The sequence below is a fragment of the Pagrus pagrus genome, assembly GCF_965226575.1.
Source record: "Pagrus pagrus genome assembly, chromosome: 21".
NCBI classification, from domain to species: Eukaryota; Metazoa; Chordata; class Actinopteri; order Spariformes; family Sparidae; genus Pagrus; species Pagrus pagrus.
Window position 1 is genome coordinate 3,808,034 of NC_140208.1, and position 14,931 is coordinate 3,822,964.

General features: G+C 40.5%; 3 protein-coding genes across 3 annotated transcripts; 1 reads left to right on the top strand and 2 right to left on the bottom strand.

Moving 5' to 3' along the window:
- Positions 1–279: 279 nt before the first annotated feature.
- Positions 280–2,200, bottom strand: LOC311250443 (uncharacterized protein). The gene is made up of 2 exons (XM_084342139.1): positions 1,836–2,200; positions 280–1,261 (listed from the first exon to the last, which is right to left on the bottom strand). The coding sequence occupies exons 1-2, from the start codon at positions 2,142–2,144 to the stop codon at positions 494–496; spliced, it is 1,077 nt and encodes a 358-aa protein (XP_084198265.1). The 5' UTR covers positions 2,145–2,200; the 3' UTR covers positions 280–493.
- Positions 2,201–4,080: 1,880 nt separating this feature from the next.
- Positions 4,081–10,898, bottom strand: lsm12b (LSM12 homolog b). Its single transcript, XM_084341382.1, has 5 exons — positions 10,697–10,898; positions 8,592–8,725; positions 7,415–7,524; positions 5,853–5,979; positions 4,081–4,686 (listed from the first exon to the last, which is right to left on the bottom strand). The coding sequence occupies exons 1-5, from the start codon at positions 10,821–10,823 to the stop codon at positions 4,594–4,596; spliced, it is 591 nt and encodes a 196-aa protein (XP_084197508.1). The 5' UTR covers positions 10,824–10,898; the 3' UTR covers positions 4,081–4,593.
- Positions 10,899–10,994: 96 nt separating this feature from the next.
- On the top strand, positions 10,995–14,902 carry g6pc3 (glucose-6-phosphatase catalytic subunit 3). Its single transcript, XM_084341381.1, has 6 exons — positions 10,995–11,448; positions 12,305–12,411; positions 12,510–12,600; positions 12,699–12,817; positions 13,479–13,620; positions 13,698–14,902. Exons 1-6 carry the CDS (start codon positions 11,231–11,233, stop codon positions 14,038–14,040), a joined length of 1,020 nt encoding a protein of 339 aa, XP_084197507.1. The 5' UTR covers positions 10,995–11,230; the 3' UTR covers positions 14,041–14,902.
- The last annotated feature ends 29 nt before the right edge of the window (positions 14,903–14,931 follow it).

Here is a 14,931-nt window from a genome sequence, read left to right on the forward strand (position 1 = left end):
AGATTTTTCTTTGAGAACAAGATTTTTTTAGAACAAAAATTAGTTGTTTTTTTTAGAACAAAAATTTGATTTTTTTTTTTGAGAACAAAAATTAGATTTTTTTTTTTGAGAACAAAAATTAGATTTTTTTTTTGAGAACAAAAATTTGATTCTTTTTTTGAGAAACCAAAAAAAAAATTGAGAACAAAAAGATTTTTTTGAGAACAAAAATGTGTTTTGTTTTTTCACACGATTTATTTTTCTCTGGAAAAAAACCACATGATGTCACAGATGGAAAAACTCAATGGAACCATCGTATCAAACATCGTGTCTGGTTAACTGATAGTTTTGAATGGATTTTGTTTACACCCATTTTAATCCAGAATCTTGCTGTCAGTGTCAGTAACGTCTTTTCAATTCAATCTGGGATCTCTGGGCTTCAGGAGACTTGACATGAGCTGTGTGCAGCCATATTATGTCACATTTTAAAACAAGTCACCATCTTCGTCTGTGTTCAGGAGCTTTCTTCTTTCTCTGCCTCACTTGCAACTTGTTTGCTCTTGCGGTTTTTCTCGGCTTTGACCACAGCACCAATCACAGCGATCGTCACGGTGATGCTGATGACGAGCACTGACGCCGTCTCAGCCAGACACAGGTGACTGTCCAGGGATGCCAGGGAGCTCCCAGCTAGCTGAGCAGGAGCACTGCAGATGATGTCCTCGTAGTCGTACACTCGCAGATGTCGAACCTGGTGGATCTTCCCAAAGACGCGCTGCAGCTCACAGTCACAGGTCCAGGGGTTGGAGGACATCTGGAGGTGTGTGGTGGTGGTCCGGAGCTTCAGGAAGGTCTTGAACTTGATGTGCTGCAGCTGGTTTGCCTGGAGACCGAGCAGAGTCAGACTCCTTAGAGGAGCCAGAGCTTCAGTCTGGATCACTGAGATGTTGTTGTGGCCGAGCAGCAGCACCTCCAGGCTCTGCTGTCTGCTCAGCAGGCCTTCTTTCAGCACATCCAGCCTGTTCCCCTCCAGGTTGAGGAGGCGCAGTCGAGACAGGCTGCCCAAAGCCCTGACATCCATCGTCCGGATGCGGTTGTAGCTGAGCTCCAGCTTCCTCAGGTTCTCAAAATCAGCCAGTGAAGCGGAGTCCAGGTGCTGCAGCAGGTTGTGGTCCAGCCGGAGCTCCTGGAGGGAGGACAGACCCTGAGAGAAGTCCTCGGGGAGCCAACGCAGCCGGTTAAAGCTCAAGTCCAACCTCTCCAGGAACTGCAGCGAGGACAGAGACTGGACAGGACAGAAATGATCAGTGTGACCAGCAGATCTGAAATCATGTATCAGAAACAGTGACTCAATAAAGGACATTGAGTATTTTCAGTGTGGTGTTATTACTTTTACTGTCTTTAGGATCTGACACTTCTTCTAAAACTGGTTTTATTATTTTGTAAACTGAAATCTTTGGTTTTGGACACAGATTTTTATTTTCTGACTTTTTATTGACTTAACGTTAAATCGATAAATCCCAAAAAGTACTTACTAGTTCCTTGTACTTTTACGTTTTACAGAAAGATTAATTCAGTCACAACTTTAAATATAAATATAGTGCATCTATTAAACTACCAATATAAACACTTTTATCATAATTAATAAAATTAGTTCCACATCCATAAGCTGCAACTGTTGTTTTGTTGTTTCTTTCTTTGCAGGTTGTTTTTTCCTGCATGAGTACTTTTACTTTTACTTTATCATTTGTTGAATACATTTATCTCCGAATACTCTCAGAAGTTTTATATGTAACTGAGTATTATTGCATTAATGGATCTGAAAATAAAAACAAACAATAAAAGAGATTTTTTGGTACCTGTGGCTGCAGATTCTGGATGCTGTTGTTGGACATCAGCAGGATCTTGAGCGTCCACAGCCCCATGAAGGATCTGGTGCGGACCTCCGTCAGCTTGTTCCCGGTCAGGTCCATCAGCCAGGTGCCGTGAGGGACGCTGAGAGGGACCCGGACCAGACCTCGAGACCGGCAGTCCACCAGGTCAGAGGACTCGTAGCAGAGGCAGAAGCTGGGACACAACTTGAAGCATGACGCCGGGTTCAGGAGCAGAACCATCATCACACAGAGCATCGTACAGCTGCTGACCAGCATCTTTAGTTCAGAGCTCATCACCCACAGTGCTCACAGTCATGTTTCCCTCCTGTATGTTCTCCTCCTGTATGTTCCCCTCCTGTCCTGTATGTTCTCCTCCTGTATGTTCTCCTCCTGTATGTTCCCCTCCTGTCCTGTATGTTCTCCTCCTGTATGTTCTCCTACTGTATGTTCTCCTACTGTATGTTCCCCTCAGTGCAGATCCTAAAGAAGCCGTTTCACTGTTATGATATTAATGTCATTTCAGTAAATTCTCTGTGAGCGGACATTGAATATTCCTGATTAGAGAGGGATTATGGGCTTAAACAGATAATCACTGAACATAACCATATCAGGGAAGCGAACCTGGTCTGTTTTGGACTCCTTCCTGAATTAAGGATTTACATCTGCTGCTGTGGTTACATACATGAGAGGAGTCACTTTATCTCAGTGCTTCTACATCAAAACATATGAATGAATGAATGGGAATCAGGTTGTTACCAATTATGTGAAAAGATCAAACTGTTTTTAATGAGAAATCACATCAAAATTAAGTCTGAGAATCTAAATGAAACCAGTAGAACAAAAAACAAGATGCTTTTTCTGGTGAAAGCTTCTCAAAAGTGATGAATATTACATGATTTCTGTCCTTCATGACAATAAACTGAATATTTTGCACGATTTATCTGATTCAGTCAACTATTTTCTGACATTTTACAGAGAAAACAGAATCAGTAATGAAAATCAATGTTACTTGCTGACCTACATTTTTTATATAGTGTTGTATTAAGTACCCAAAAGTCATACTTGAGTAAAAGTAAAGATATCATGTTAGAATATTTGGTAAAAGTGAAAGTCACCAATACTAAAAGTATTTGAGTAAAAGTATCTGATATTAACTGGACTTAAATATGACAAGTTGTTTTTGGCAATAAATGTACTTAAGGAATAAAAGTACACAGTATACATATATCAACACTACATGTATATGTATACGCTGTACCAGGGGTCGATTATTTGATCACTCAGCATTTTTGTGATTAATGGATTCATGTTTTATTTATTTTTTCAAAGTAACTAGTAACTACTTGCCTCTAAAATGTGGTGGAGTGGAAGAATAAAATAACAGAAAATGGAAACACTCAAGTACAAGTACCTCATAATTGTACTCAAGCACAGAGTAAATGTACTTTAATTGATCATCAAACTTCCACAGCCTACCTGAACTTTGGCTGCATCTCAACAGGTAAAACTACATCAGCTTTGTAAACTCTGTAGTTTAATAAGTTGATCAAAAGAAAATTAGACTACTTTAACTATTTTAATTAATTTTTCCAAGCAGAAATGTCAAATATTTTCTGGTTCAAGCTTCTTAAACGTGGGGATTATTTGCGATTCATGAATGATAGTAAATGTGGAGTCTTAATTTGAAGTCTTTCAGCTCCGATGAGTATTTTTCTACATTTTACAGACAGAATTGTGAAATAAATCAGCAGATTAATCAATAATTGTTGGTTGCAGCCCACACTGACTTTCCGCTAAGTGCTCTTTATCATCCAGAGGAGAGCAGTAAAAAAAGCCATCAGGCAGCTTTAGAGAGACCAGAAGCTTTAAATAATTCATTTGAAACAGAGATGGCTTCAGTTCCCTGTAGTTACACAGACGCTTCACAATCAGACTGTCCAACAACCCTGAAAAGAAACCTCAGCGCTGTCCAAAAACAACCTGCGACAAACAAAGAGGCAGCCTAGTCCGTCACCCTGAGGACAGCTGAGGACGACTGATGATCACGTCGAGTCCTCAAGTAAAACCACAAACGTGTACGCTTTGTGTTTTACCCTTAAACACGTCCCACGGTTCAAACATACTTCAAGTCAGTCCTGTTATCTCAGGGTCAAAACCAAGAAAGTGACGGCACAAAGTCATTCATCATGAGCTCTTCAAAAAGTTGTTGAAAATTACAGTATTACAGTCAGAATTTTTGTTACTTTTATTTTAGAAAATGTCCTTTAAAGTGTGGCATTTCAAGTCACATTTTGTTTAAAATACAGAAAATACAGACAGTAGAACATGGATACAGCAAAAAAGGAAACAATGACAGAAAATAAAGCTAACAAGCCTTTCTGACTGCTCTAGTTTTCTCTTTTTTGAAATGGAACTGAAGGCAAAGGAAGGAGGGCGGAAAAAGAAAAAGGTTTCAGGGACAGGGGGGAGGAGTGGGGGCAGAATGAGACGAGTTAGTTAAGGAAACTATGGTTGTTTTATGGTTCATGTTTAAATTATTCTTTATAAAGTCTAATTTAAGATTTAATCTTTCCTCTTTCTTTTTTGTCTTTTTTCATTTAATGGTATTTTGACTTCTGGATCCAGGGCCCTCAGCGCTCCTCCTTGTGGTCTCAGACTGACGACAACGAAATGCCGACGTAGTCTGGCAGTGGGAAACAAAACCACCCGCGTCGCCTTCCCCCGGCCGACCCGCACTGCCAACTCAAGAAGATAAAGTGGAGTCCTTCTGTGTTTGCTGTGCTTGTGAACGTTGCATGGACTTCTGACTTTCCACGTCTCTAAAATGTTTCTCAACCTGCAAGAACGAAGAAACATTAATGAACAACCAACTCTGAAAGCACAAACAGTTATGTATTTATGTAGGTGGGCATGTGGAGGTGAGAAGTAAAAATGTTTCTAAATGCTTGAACAAGCATGCCGGGCCAGGAGGTGGCAATAAAGTCTGTTTTAACAATATGTCAAACACCAGAGAAGAACATCTTGAGCTTATTCAGCTTATTCTATTTAAATAAAACGACTCTAAACCATAAAAAACACGAAGTTGTAAACTTGTTGTTTCCTGTGCAAAGTTTTTTTGTTAATTTGCACCTTTGAAAGTGAAAATCTCTACTTACATGTGGACAAAGCCTAACGTCATACTGTTACAGCTCCAGCACACTCATACAGGTTTGTTCAGTTACCTTGTGTGACTGGATTCAGATTAACTTGTGTGGTGCTGGCAGGTACATTAACGTGCTTTTAGCCACCACAAGTTGTGTGAAATACACAGTGATCGATCTGTGCAGAACTGAAATGGAGTGAGAACAACGCTCCGTTGTAAACGGTGTAAGCTACGTTACTCTAACAGGTGCTTTAAAAGACAGAAGGCGAGGGAAACACACACAGACGGTCCTGGATAAAATCTTTTAATCGGGCAACACAAGTGGAAACATCTTTGTTGCTTGACAATGAATGTCGGGGCTTTAAAAAAAAGCTCACATGTCAACCAGGCTCCAAACTAACTGTCCCAAAGTGAATGTAAACCATCTCAAAATCTAAATGTTTCTTCTGTTTTTAGTTGAATATCAGTATTCAAAGTATTTTTGTACTCAGCTGAAGTACATGTTGTCACATTAAACTGCTTTACATTCCTCTGGACAGAAACTCTCAGTCCTGCTGTGTGTTTAGCAGTTAGCGTCTTTACACCGCAGGACTCTACTGCTCATCAGCTGCTAACTGCTAACTCCTGCTTTCGACGTGAATATGTTGTTTGACATATAGTATTATCAGAGAAGAAAATAGGATGTGTCCAATTAGATACAGGATAAGGCAATTTGCAGATTCTACCTTTGGCTCTGAGCAGCTTTAATGAGCATTTATAAACAATAAAGGAAAAATAAACCATAATGAAAATGATTTAGTTGGAGCCCTGACGCCGTGTACTGTTGGTGAAATATAGTATAAATATAAAATCATACTTACTATTTTGCGTACATGACTTAAAGCGCTTCCCTCTTTGCCTTTGCAGTTCTCAACCTGGTAAGGCGGTGAGATTACGACGTCGTCCATCACAATAATGTTCTTCTCCTGCCATTTACAGTCTTTGATGCTGCAAAAAGAGAAAAAAGGAAACATCATCTCGTCTGTGGCTGAAAGCGTTTTGTTTGCGAGGCAAACAATGTAACATGAGCAAAATGATTTGACACCAGACTGTCATACTGGTTTTTCTTCCATGTCAATTTATTTTCAGTATGACTGGCGACTGTCTGAACCGAGTATCTGTCTGAACATGACTATTTATACGTCAAACATCCTGCACAGACAAATAGAAAAGAAGATCAGGATATAAACATGTCCGGTGTGTAAAAGTGAAACTCGAGCTAATGATGGAACAGTTTCATATTCACTGGAAACAAAAGAGTAGCAATGAATTTAATGTTGGTTTCTGAATTATTTGGTTTTGTTCAATCATCTGCAAATTTTAGAGACTTGGAACACAAAGACTGACTGGTTATACAGAAAAACTGTGCAAGTAAATGAAAGATTATGATCACTTAAAAAGAAACTAGGTTAATTTTTAAACTTTAAACTATTTTTTAACACTCTTACAGGTGTCCAACTACAGTGTGATCGGGGCAAAAACAGGTCCAATCAGATATCTGAGACTAAAATCTGGTGCCATCAAACACGTAACAGGGAAACACGCGTCTCTGGCAGAAAGTTTAACCTTTTTCAGACAGAAACAGGAGACATGAAGGAAGTTACTTCATGTTTTGTTGCCTCAAGATCCAAAAATGAAAATGAAAATAAGCTGTTTTTTGACTGCGAGATCCTTTGAGTTTGATTTGAATTGTGCTTTTCTATCTTTACACCTCTATTTAAACTGGTCTGGAGTCAGCTCCAGCCAGCCACATCCCGACAGGGTAATGAACAATTTTAGCGTTTATTAGATTGTATGTTAAATAGGACTTCCTTGGTGGATTTACGGAGCAACCATCAAGGTTAAGAGCGCCGTTTCTGCGGACATGCTTGTTCTTACTCACTAATAAAATCTCAGTTCTTTGTAACTAAGACCCGACTCCAAACCTGAGACAAGCACATGTTCATATTTTCAGTCTAATGGGGTCGGGTCGCGCTCTACTGCCACAGGACTCACCATTAGCTCTAAATCACATGCTGCAGTCATGATCACTGAAGGACTAAGAGGTGACTTTTAAACTGAAGTGAAAGAAAAATTACATGTATTGCTGCTCGTTGTGACCGCGGCCTCATCCTGCTGCTGCCAGTGTTGCTGCTCTGTCTATTTGAGTCTGTTTAATTCGACCACATTTTGGATTCATAAACTTGTCCCGACTGCCTCCGGTTTCATTTCAGACTGGGTCACTGACATTAAATTTATGTGTGTCTGGTTCAGGTAGACTTTAAAAAAGGGCAGTCTTGGATTGGCTTGTTAACCTTCAAGGTTAAAGCAACCCAGCAGAAGGTGGCATAAAATATTTGATGATCAGCATCATTTCGACTCTACAATGAAACAAAGTTCTTACGTTTTGTGAATGGTCTGGAATAGCTGTTGGCCCTCCACAGAAACCCCAGCACTGATTGCATAGGCTTGGGACAGCTTGTCCTCCTTTTCTGTCCGTGCTCGATTGGCAAGCTGTGGAGAACAAAAAGACATTAACATCAAACACATTTTTTTACTTTGACAGCTTTGAACTGGACACCAGCTACAGGACAGGGTTTAATTTACACACACGTGATTTGTTTTAGCAAATTATAAGATACATCAACAAACATTAGGGTTCTGCTGTGTCTCAATTCAGGGACTGGATCTTCAGCGGTCTGCATTTCTAGTCCGAATGCATCATAATAAGCTGAAAAGGCTGGTACCACTTCTCTGTATCCTCAAAAATGCAGCTTAATTTTGCCCAAATTTGAAGGATATACATTAAACTGTATAAACTTATTATAACAGAATACTGAGGTGACAAATCAACCGCCACTTTGCCGGCTGTTGGAGGAAAAACCAACAAACTTCATCATTTTTTAAAAGTTTAATGTTGACAAAGGGGCTCGTGGATACACCATTAGTTTTGGTCTTCCCTTACGAAGTCATGAGTACCAGAAGTGGGGTCGCTCATAAGGACTTTACTCCCAAACACGGTTAACATTTGAAGGCGGCAGTTAAGGCCAACCTATTAATCAGCTAAACTTGGCTCCGATAGTGGCCGATGGAGAAAAAAAGAAAAATCGCTCCCTCTTAGATGTTTTATGGTTTGATGGCGTCCATATTTATTTATTACATTAAGTTTGATGTTCAGTGGTAAAGATTTGGTTGGTTTCTCAGCAGGATTATACAAAAACTACTTCACGGTTTTCCATGAAACTTGAATGGAGGATGGATCTCAACCCAGAACAGATCCCGTGACCTTTGATGCAGATCCAGATAAAGGATGGATTAATAGATCCACGATCTTTTTTCTCACTTTCTTTAACATTGTGAGAACAATACATGGAGCTTGATGATCATGTTGTTCATTTCTGACAGTGATTAATTTTTATATTGGCCTTTAAAAATCCAATATTGGTTGACCTCCACTATGAAGGATAATCTCTCTTTTGTCCATTACATGTGCTGGTACATGTGTGTCTGCACTGACGATGATGAGGATGATGGAAATGATTAATTTTAGAGCCAGATCAATCAAAAGTTACAGGACTTACCTTGCTAACATTCAGTGATGCTAGTGGGGGTGGAGTCTCGGTGCGGTCATTAATTATGTCCACATCAGAAACATAGGCTAAGTTGATCAGGATGACGTCGTTGAGGTTTGGCTTACCGCTGGAGGAAGCACATTCTTCGAAGGAACTTTAGTCAAGGCAAACAACTTCATGGAAATGCATCAGAGACTGAACAGAGAGGCTTATGATAGAGAGAGCACTGTCTGACTAGCACTGACAGAGAGAGGTGGTGCCAGTTACAGCATGTGGCTACCGTAGGCAGTGCTGCCACCTACAGTAATCATGGATGAATGAATGAACGATTGTTAGAGATGAGTAAAATGATGTGCAGCTTATGAGGAAAAATTACATCAGCAAAGCAAGTGTTCAGTTTCTGGGATTTTGGGTGAGAAGTCCTCAAATTAATTGTCTCTTGAGTTGATCACCTAGAGGCGGATTTACTTATTTTATGAAATGCCTGATCAATAAAATGAACTTAATCTCTGGCCCCTCATTTTTTAATCACACTGGTTTGGAGCCAAATTAAATCCTTCCCCGTTTCCCTGTACATTTTGAGAGAAATTCAGCAAAATTTTAGACTTACAAACTTACAAATTTTAGACTTACAAACCGAAACGTATGCACATTTATCTCAACATAAATCTGTTCCTCAGAAACACTGACAGACCAGGGCCTCGAGGCATCGATCCCACTTTTCCTGTCGGTAATACAAGCAGAGCTTGTCAGACTTGTGACACAAAACAGGTTTTCCCCCACATATTTTAGACCAATTAGTGACACGTTTGTGGCAAGTTTTGGGCCCATTGTTCCAAAAAAACATTAGACACAAGCTAGGACGGGATTTGACCTGTTATGCCAGTGACAGGATGACCTTAAAAGTTTGACCCAAGTGGTACAAGTGACCTGCTCTGACTTAAAGCCTAGAAATTGCTCTGATTGTCGTGGGTGTAAATCATTAGACTGAATATGAGGCCTGTAAAAGAAAGCTTCTTGTAAATTACCAGGCTTTTCCATTCCAGCACACTGCCTGACTCAGATGGCATTACAAAACACGAATATGACCGCGGTGCTGGTTCAGTTTATCTTGGAGGGTAGTTCAGTGTCAAAACGAAACAAATTTAGCGTTCAAGGCCTGTAATGCCAAGTGTCAAACCGCCACACTGTGTTAACTTCATTCATTTATCTGCCCACAGCTTGGTCACGTTGACGTCAACTACATCTTCCGACTGAGGTGACTGAAAGTCATGAGGTGACCGAGCATGCCACCTAAATCTAAATAATGGTAATAGTCGTAAGCACACCCATGAATGGGTGTAGACCATCGGTCCACCAGCAAGCTAACGTTGGCTGTGCTGAACCCATGATGCCTTTAGCATCCAAATCGTGTAGAAATGAGACACAAATTTGGCACAATCGTCCGAATTAATCACCTAAAAATTACGATATCACCAGAATCGGGTGAGGTATTGTAAGAAAGCCCAGCTGAGAAGCTCGGGAATGCTAATACCGTTAATTGAGCTAGCAGCGGCAGTGTGGGGTTGACCGAAACTTAGCATGCTAGCCGCTAGCTAGCAGCAACTTGAATGTAGCGTGGAAGGGTACTCCGTGTCCATTCATCGCTAGCTGCTTCAAACAGCAGTTAGCGTCTCCATCAAATGCCATCACAAACTATGCGAGGTAAATGTGTGCACACGAGCCGGCGCGGCGTGAGATAAATGTCAGTTAGCTCGCTAACTAGCATCGGTTTGTGCCTGTTGAGAGCACACAGCCATGATGCCTTACTAGGATCCGTTGCCAGGTTGAGGTCTGGCAATACAATGAGTGGATTCAAAACACATGCACTTCCGAGCAGATATCGTGAAGCCGAGAAATGACCCGGTAACACCAAATGGGTCCTCAACAGATAAGAAATGGATGGGCAGCTAACTCGCAAATTAAAATATTTAAAACGGACAAAGATATGTTACTCAGCCAGCACCAATTACGCCTGCGCGGATCACTATTTGACATATTTTCGGTTACCCTACAGGCCCTTGCAGCCAGGCAGGCCAGCAAGCCGACCGCAGCTCGAAATAAACAAAGGATACTCAAAGTCAACATCTTAGACTGGTAGTCGAAGGCGACCACTTCTCCTTGCAGACGTTGGCCCAAGCAGGTGAGGCAAGAGACATGGCTCCCGACGCTGAAATACTCCCCCGGTCCAGGAGCCGCCATCTTCTCCGCCAGGAAACCGGAGCGCCTGCCTTACGTAAAGCTACGCGATGTCGTATGGAGACGAAGCCTGGGCGTGTCAACGTACGTCGCGCCGTGGTCATTTATCACGATACTATAACTTGTATTTAACAATTAAATCAACTTAAGGTGACGTCATGTCATCGAATCTCATGTAAAACGTTTGAACTTTAAATTAAATATGAGCACATTTAATCCATCGAAGAAGAAAGTTGTGGCTTTGTCTCCTTCTCTACCGCTTTCAGGCCGAAGAGCTCCCCCTGCCGGCCGCGTGGCGGTACTGCACGCGTTGCTTCAGCACTTCCTCCCCGAAGAAGCTTACAAAATAATCAGGATTTCATTTTGATAACCTTCATCACGTTGCATGGTTTAAAAAAGAGGGCACAGCAATGGAGGCCATGTACACTCAAGGCGTCTGGATGGCGGAAAGTCTGCAGCAGAGGACGATGAGTCAAGAGAAAATGTGGCTGGTAGTCACTCATATTGGGGATCCTAAAGCAGCCTTCCTGCTCGTCTTTCCTTTCACATATTTCATCAGCAAACGAGCCGGAGTGTCGGTGCTGTGGGTAGCAGCTATATCGGAGTGGCTTAACTTGGTGTTTAAATGGTAAGGCTTAAAAGAGGCACTGACATTGTTTAGCTGTGTTGCTCTTAACGGCACTCCTTCTGTTAACTCTGACGTGTTAGCATGAAGCTAAACGTGCTTTCATTTAAATCAGTCAATAACAGGTAGATACAAGGACAGCTGCCGTGTTTTCTTTTTCATTTTTTATTCGTAACCATCACGTTAAAGCAATTTTTGGGGTTTTGTTCTGTTGACGCAAACATTCATGTGTTGACGTCGCAGCTTCCGGCATCATCAAGTGCAGTGCACCCGCGTCCACTGTCCGGGGTGAAACAGCAAGCGGCGGAACCTTTTATACACCAGTACAGATTATAAATTAGTAGTGACATTTTCCCATCGATATATCAAGAAACATACATAAGAAAGAGAAAAGAGTGGTCAGAAAGGAAAATTGATAACACTGATAACTTATCACAACTTATTTTTATATAAAAACATTGTTATAGTGAAAATTAATTCAATTATTTTATACAATTTTGCTATTCTCCTTTTACCTTTCTCTTTCTATTCTTTTATATACAGATACTGTGGTACTCTGCCTTCTTTTAATATCTTTTAAATGTTTTCTTGCTTGTAAAGCACTTTGTAAAAATGTTTTGAAATGTGCTATATAAATAAAGTAAAAAAAAAAACAGCATTATAAGAATAACATTTATAGTTATTTACAATGTATTTATAATTAATGTGTTAAGCATTGTTAAAACAATATTCAACAGATTATCTGCACACACATCAAACCATAAGTCTTATTGTCAGTAGTCTAAAGTGGATAGAGGAGGTTAAAATGATCAAGTTAAAACTATAAATGTAATGTTTTGTGAATTCATTTTTTTCCCAGGATGCTGTTTGGAGAAAGACCTTTCTGGTGGATCGGTGAATCAGGTCTGTTTGTCAACAATCAACCCAAAGTTCACCAGTTTTCCTCCACCTGTGAGACCGGCCCAGGTGAGACGTACTCAAAGAAAAGCACAGCATGCATGAGTCATAGATGGTGTATTAATTGATTGCACAGTCAGAGGTCTAACGCTGCCGTCGGTCTCCAGGCAGCCCGTCGGGACATGCGATGGTGACGGCAGCAGTCTGGTGGGTGGTGGTGTCCTCACTGGGTTCATATCTGTACTCACGTACTCGCAGGTATTTAAAATAAACACTTGTTTTGCTGTTTTGGCTTTAAAAATACACAGATGAAGAAATTTAAGTATATCAGAGCGTCTCTTTCTCTGCACCTCCAGCTTGGTGATATCAGCTGTACCCTACCTGCTCTACCTGGCGATGCTGGTTGCAGTTGGAGTCTCCAGGATCTTCATCCTCGCCCACTTCCCTCACCAGGTCGTCGCCGGCTCCATTACAGGTCTGAATACAGTTTCATGCACAAGCTGAAACATGTGGGTATCAACATGCAGTATGTATAAATTTAACTAAGGCTGCAACTAATGATTATTTTCATTGTCGATTTTCTCGATTAATCGATTAGTTGTTGGTTTATAAAATGTCAGAAAATGCAGAGAAGTGTTGATCAGTGTTCCCCAAAGCCGGAGATGACGTCCTCAAATATCAAAATATTCATTTTAATGACACAGAGAAGTAAAGAAACCAGAAATTATTCACATTTAAGAAGGTTGAATCAGAGAATTTTGGCTGTTTTTGATAAAAGTAAAAAGTACTTAAATCGATGTCCTTTAACAAAATAGTTGGCTATTAATTTAATAGCTGACAACTAATTGATTAATCGTTGCAGCTCTTAAGTGTTTATTCATCGTGATGCAAAAATCATATAAATTCAAAATTACCATCAAACTTCTGTCTCACTGATTTTCAGCAGTTCTCACTCTAGTATAAAAACACTCAGAGGTGTTAAAGACATTGTAAAATGTGTGAAAACATCTTTGACAGAGGAAAAAACATATATTGTCTCATTTCATTGCATTTATTTTCTGTATTTTGTTAACACAGAGGTTGAAGAGAGTAGTATGTTTTTTCAAAGCAAATTTAAACTGAATTGTTCTCGTCAGGTTTCATTCTGGGGATCGTTCTGAGCCGCAGAGTCCCAGAAGGTCGCCCCCTGCTGTTCTTCTTCTGCTTCAGCATCGGTCTGCTGCTCGGTACTCTGATATTGCACACTGGACTGCAGTGGCTGGGAATCGATCTCTCCTGGTGAGATATTTTATTATATTTATGTGTAATTTGATGAGTCTGTTCAGTGCGTGATAACATATCTATCTATCTAACAGGTCTATTGCTTTGGCCAAGAAATGGTGCAGCCGTCCGGAGTGGATTCGTTTGGATACAGCCCCGTTCTCCTCTCTGACCCGAGACTGCGGGGCCCTTCTGGGTTTGGGGCTCGCCCAGTACTGGAAGCCTGGCGGATATTCTCTGCCTTGGGCGCCACGGGCTTTGTCTCTGGCCATTTCATCCATGGGACTGTACCACGTCAATCGCCTGCCGCTCCCGATCAAACCACAAGGCCTCTTCTACGGGCTGTTCTTTGTCAAGTTCATCATAGTGCCTCAGATTGTCATGGTGCTTGTGCCTGGACTGGTCCATCTTTTCACAAACAAAAGGAAGAAGGACTAGAATCTGTTGGTACTGTTAGAGATGTCTTCCACACCTCTAAAGAACAGTTTCTCCAAACACTTGAAGTGTCTGTTTAATGCATTTCATAGGTACTCCTGTGGGTGAAGGCTGTATTTAGTCACTCCATCTTGATTTTTCTTCACTTACAGCTCCACTGGCACGGGTCTTCAGTTAGTGATTGTTTTCTATATGGGAACAGGGATCTGGGAAATGTAGCAGATTTTTTAATTTACTTAACATCTGCTGTAAAATTATATATATGTCATTAAAGTAAGTGTTGTAAATATGACAGTATTTTTGCTATATGTTGACTGTAACTGTTGAGGAGGTTTTGAGGTATAGCGCATCAAAGACGGGTCAGGGTCAAGCTTTATGAATGTTACCCAAGAAAAGGTTGTGGGAAACCATCTCAGTGTTTTGTGCTCACTTTAGTCACAAGGTTTATTTAAGAAGTCTTGAGGACTAAAACATTGTTCATAAGTGGCTGTTTTTCGTTTTTATTTACACTGTCGAGTTTTTGATCCTCTGTACGTATCATTACGACTCTCTGGTGTGTAAGAACTTTACTTTTGTTTACATTACAATCTTTACTTTTTGTTTACATTATGTAGAGTATGCCACTGATTTAAAGGTCCAGCTTGTAGGATTTGGTGGCATCTACTGGCGTGGTTGCACCGTGGACTAGATATAAAAGGCTCACTCTTAAGATAACTAAAACCATTCTTAGTTTCAGATTATACACTAATAATTCTTCTATTTAATTTCTGCCACTAGATCCTCCGTGCTGGACCTTTAACATTGCTCTCCTGTAACACTGTATGACAGTTAGACAGTAAAAAAAATAAATCTTTTTTTATTCTTATTACTTGTCAAAACCTTGTGCCTACATTA

Excerpts from the sequence above, each read along its gene's own strand:
- g6pc3 (XM_084341381.1), top strand. The coding sequence starts at position 11,231 with ATGGAGGCCATGTACACTCAAGGCGTCTGGATGGCGGAAAGTCTGCAG. Across the intron at positions 12,412-12,509 it reads CACCTGTGAGACCGGCCCAG|GCAGCCCGTCGGGACATGCG; the intron begins GTGAGACGTACT and ends GTCGGTCTCCAG. Across the intron at positions 13,621-13,697 it reads CTGGGAATCGATCTCTCCTG|GTCTATTGCTTTGGCCAAGA; the intron begins GTGAGATATTTT and ends TCTATCTAACAG.
- lsm12b (XM_084341382.1), bottom strand. The coding sequence starts at position 10,823 with ATGGCGGCTCCTGGACCGGGGGAGTATTTCAGCGTCGGGAGCCATGTC. Across the intron at positions 8,726-10,696 it reads GTCTAAGATGTTGACTTTGA|AATGTGCTTCCTCCAGCGGT; the intron begins GTATCCTTTGTT and ends GTTCCTTCGAAG. Across the intron at positions 5,980-7,414 it reads TTCCAGACCATTCACAAAAC|CATCAAAGACTGTAAATGGC; the intron begins GTAAGAACTTTG and ends CTCTTTTTGCAG.
- LOC311250443 (XM_084342139.1), bottom strand. The coding sequence starts at position 2,144 with ATGAGCTCTGAACTAAAGATGCTGGTCAGCAGCTGTACGATGCTCTGT. Across the intron at positions 1,262-1,835 it reads TCCAGAATCTGCAGCCACAG|TCTCTGTCCTCGCTGCAGTT; the intron begins GTACCAAAAAAT and ends TGTCCTGTCCAG.